Below are 4,288 nucleotides of genomic sequence, written 5' to 3'. Positions count from 1 at the left end.
CATTTTACTACTACTTATTATTATTATATTTTTAAATTATACTCTGCATTGCTATATAGGAAAATTGGAATAAACAATAAAAAAGTTATCATAACTAAATAATTGAATCATGAGATGAGGTTTCTACCATCCTTGGCCACGATTCTAGCGAGGATTAATTTATTATAATTTATATTATATTATGTCAGCTACAAAAATAATTATAAGGAAAATGTTTACATTTAAATAAAAATATGTTCACAATTTTTCAAATATATTATCATGTATTCTATTTTAAGTATAAATTGGCACAAGATAATCTTATTATTTAAATATTTTAATACATATTATATTTATACAATAAATAGTGATCTTAAGAATTTTAACAATCAACTTTTTTTTTTATATAGGATTTTGTTCAATAATCAATTATTAAAAACAATATATGTATTGAATATTTAAAATAAAATTTAAAAGTTAAATCTTTTAAATAATCAAGTTTTTTTTTTGATCTAATCAAATGGATAATAATTATTACATTGATGAGGAAATAATACTATTTAAATTAATATATTTTAAAACTAGACGTATAAATGACACAAAATTACAAAAATTGTTTTATTAGTTTAAAAGAATTTTCGATGAATTCCAAATTAATCTAACCTTCAAAATTAAAATAATTAATACAATTGTAAAAATATTGACAATTTAAATAAATAGTTTATAAAATGGGCTTACTTGCAATTTTAAACTTAAAATAATGTACTATGTAATAATACACTATTTATAACGCATTATTACCTAACAAAAATATTACTAAATGTGATTTTAATGTAGTATTTGTATCCGCACTGTATGATGAAACTATTAAAAATAAAGAATCAAAACAAATCACTTTATTAAATGATGTGAAAATATTATTTCATGTAAAATCAATCTTTAGTATGATATGTGATCAAATTGCAAACTTAACTATTTCTGGCAATAAATTACTAACTACATTAGGAGTTAAAAGTTCTTCTCCAAGCTACTTAGATGATGTTCAGTTAAAATTGCTGTCTGAATCTGAACCAGATTTTTTACAATCATTTCTTATAAATAGTGATATTTTCTATGGAACGTTGAACAAATGTACAGATATTCATGCACTCATACTTATGATGAATATATTTTCTAGGATTAAGATATTACCATTGAATCAAACAACAGCTGATGTTATATCTTTGATTTGTAATTCCAAATATTTTGAAAATTTAAATAATGCCCTTGTTAAATATCACATTATTCAAGATGTAGTTAGTCTAATACAATTACAAGAATTTCTTAATAATTGCATAGATTTAAATCAATATATCATCAACCCAGAATCAAAAAATATCTTAAATGATATTGTTTTAATAACTTTTACTAAACTAAATAATAAAAATGTAAAACTCAATATAGATAGTCAATATGAAACAGAAATAATTCCCCAAGTAAATTTGGACGAAATAAAAATTACTAATAAAGTACAGTATGGTGAAAGTAAATGGCCTCTGTGTTACAAAACGCTTTCAATATATCCTATACCAGCAGATTTGGTTCCTAAAAAGGTCTTCTTAAATCCAAATATCATGAAAGGTAGATATGATAGTGTAGAGCATTATTTAGATGTACAATTCCGATTACTACGTGAAGATTTTATTGCTCCCATGAGAGAAGGTATCCAATGTTATAAATCAATGAAAGAAAAAGGTATGGAAATTATAAATATTCCAAACATGCATACTTATTATGAATCAAAAATTGTTAAAGACGAGAAGATGTTACTATTTATAAATTTTTATACAATATAATTTTTATATTTACAAATATAAATAGTTTTCCCATGAGATCATATATCATAGATGCTAAAACTAATCCTAGAGTCCCTGCTTACTTAATACCTCATTCAAAATATTTTAAAATTGATGGAAAGATATTTGACATTTTAGATGACTATCAATGGCCAGATAATCAATCATTAGGCCTAGACTATGCTCAATGTTTGGCTTTTAAAGCTGCTCTTACCAAAGAATTTACAGTTATTCAAGGGCCTCCTGGTACTGGAAAAACATTTATTGGTGTAAGAATTGTCAAAAGTATTATAGAAAACATGTACAGGACAAATATATTGAAAAATCCAATTATAGTCGTTTGTTACACAAATCATGCTTTAGATCAATTTCTTGAAGGATTATTAAGTATTACAAACAAAATTGTAAGAATTGGAGGGAGCTCTAAGTCTGATTTATTAAAAACAAATAGTTTAAAAAATCATCAAACATCTAGCATAGAATTTTTAAAAAAATCTTTTGTAATTGGACTTACTACTACTGGAGTTGCCATGAAACATTCTATTTTATTAAAATTGAAGTCTCCAATTGGTAAGTATATTTCCTAGATAAAATAATAAAACATCTCAATTTTAATCCACGACATTATGAAATCTATTAGTGAATACAGTTTAACATAATACAATTTTTAGAAAATAGTTTTTAGGTTTTTTCTTAGTTAATTATTACTATTTTTTTTTTTTTATAAAAATTTTAATAACTACTAATTTATAACTATTTTTATTATTTCTAAACATTAAAGTAATTTTATCTGTTGAATAAATTTAGAAGTTTAGAACAAAAATTGTACTACAATTTTTTATTTTTTATTACCATTGTAAAATAGAATGGGTATGAAATGTTTTCACAGTTCTGCCGCTAGGCCTATATCATATGTTTTGAGTCATAATATCAAATAAGAGACACCATGATGTCCCTTATTTTGGTAATTTATGGAAGTCTATATTTTTCTTTGTGATAAAAAAAAAATTATTCAAAACATTATTTTCATAAGGAAAATGAAGGTATTATATAATACTTTCATAAACTTGTGTAAAACGCATTTGAGAATACCAACTTCCTCATTCCTTCTCAAAGTCTAAAGTAACTAAATAAACACATGAGCACAAAATAAAAACCATAAAGTTTTGGTATTTGTTACAATATGTACTCTGGGCAACACATATCGAAAGATATTATCAAAATACTTTTAGTTGAAAAAACTTAAAATTTACATGAAATTATTGAAGTTTTGAAGAATATTAGTTCCCCGCATGTGCAAATTACTGTTGAAGCAAAATTTCAAGTACTCTGCAATAAGTTCATAAATTTCTATATCAATTTATACAAGTTGCTTATTTTATTAGTTATTCATACCTAATAAAATTTTAGCAGCATTAAAATTTGTTGTAAATATTAAATAAAATTTTAGCATTTTTGTTATTATTGTGATTGACACTAAAATTTATGACTATTCACATCAACCAATGTTATGTAACTAAGTTGATCATACTCTTCTTTTTAAATATTTTATGATTTGGATTATAGTTAGTTGTTTATTTTGTTTAACACTGTTTCATAGTAATAAATTTTTATAGTTATTGTCGAAGAAGCGGCTGAAGTTTTAGAATCACATGTTGTTATTTCACTGACCGAACATTGTCAACATGTTATTCTAATAGGTATGTTAAATAATAATTTTTACAGTACTGTGTCTAACATAATAATTTATAGTGATGGGATATATCGAATAGTAACTATCGAACTATTTGATAGTTATTCAAAAAATATTTGAATAGTCTTCATCTTTTCATGTGGAATAGTAAAATTATTCGGTAGTTACACAATATATTTGAATAGTTTTTAAAATATTTGATAGTCTATTCAAATAGTTTTTAAAACTATTCGGTTGTATAAACACAATTCAAATAGTTATTAGATAGTTTAAAATATTTGAAAATGCCTATCACTAATTTTTACTATTAATGATTGTACAATAATTAATTTGAGTATTCATTAATTATCTTGTCATTATAATTTAGTGTACTGAATAAAAATTTTAGGTAGAACTAATAGAATATTTTTTGAAACCATTCAGTAGCCCATTCGAATAGTCTTTTAAACTATTGATAGTTTATGCTAAAAATAAACTATTCAGTTGTATAAAAACAATTCGAATCATTATTCGATAGTTTAAAATATTCAAAAATGCCCATCACTAATTACTTATTAATAAAAATAATGTATGTACAATTTATTTCAGTTTTATTAGTTAAATAAAAATACATATGTATTTTTAATTTTAAGCTATTAAGTTGGTTGAAATAATTTTCTATATTGGAAATAATAATCTTAATCTACTTCCAGGAGATCACAAACAATTACGTCCTCGAACTGCAACATTTACACTTGCAAAGCAATTTCATTTTGATATTTCATTATTTGAACGTTTAGTA

At 23.3% G+C, this 4,288-nt stretch overlaps 1 protein-coding gene across 1 annotated transcript; it reads left to right on the top strand.

The window, feature by feature from the left end:
- Positions 1 to 840: 840 nt before the first annotated feature.
- Positions 841 to 4,283, top strand: LOC126909019 (NFX1-type zinc finger-containing protein 1-like; the record flags this gene model as incomplete). Its single annotated transcript, XM_050691378.1, has 4 exons — positions 841 to 1,783; positions 1,840 to 2,384; positions 3,431 to 3,514; positions 4,200 to 4,283. Coding segments are annotated over exons 1-4 (1,573 nt in total), but the record flags the coding sequence as incomplete, so codon positions are not given.
- Between the last annotated feature and the right edge of the window lie 5 nt (positions 4,284 to 4,288).

The sequence above is a fragment of the Daktulosphaira vitifoliae genome, unplaced genomic scaffold, assembly GCF_025091365.1.
Source record: "Daktulosphaira vitifoliae isolate Bord-2020 unplaced genomic scaffold, ASM2509136v1 Scaffold_78, whole genome shotgun sequence".
NCBI lineage: Eukaryota > Metazoa > Arthropoda > Insecta > Hemiptera > Phylloxeridae > Daktulosphaira > Daktulosphaira vitifoliae.
Note: the sequence above shows the minus strand (reverse complement) of the source record. Positions and strands in the feature narration are given on the sequence as shown.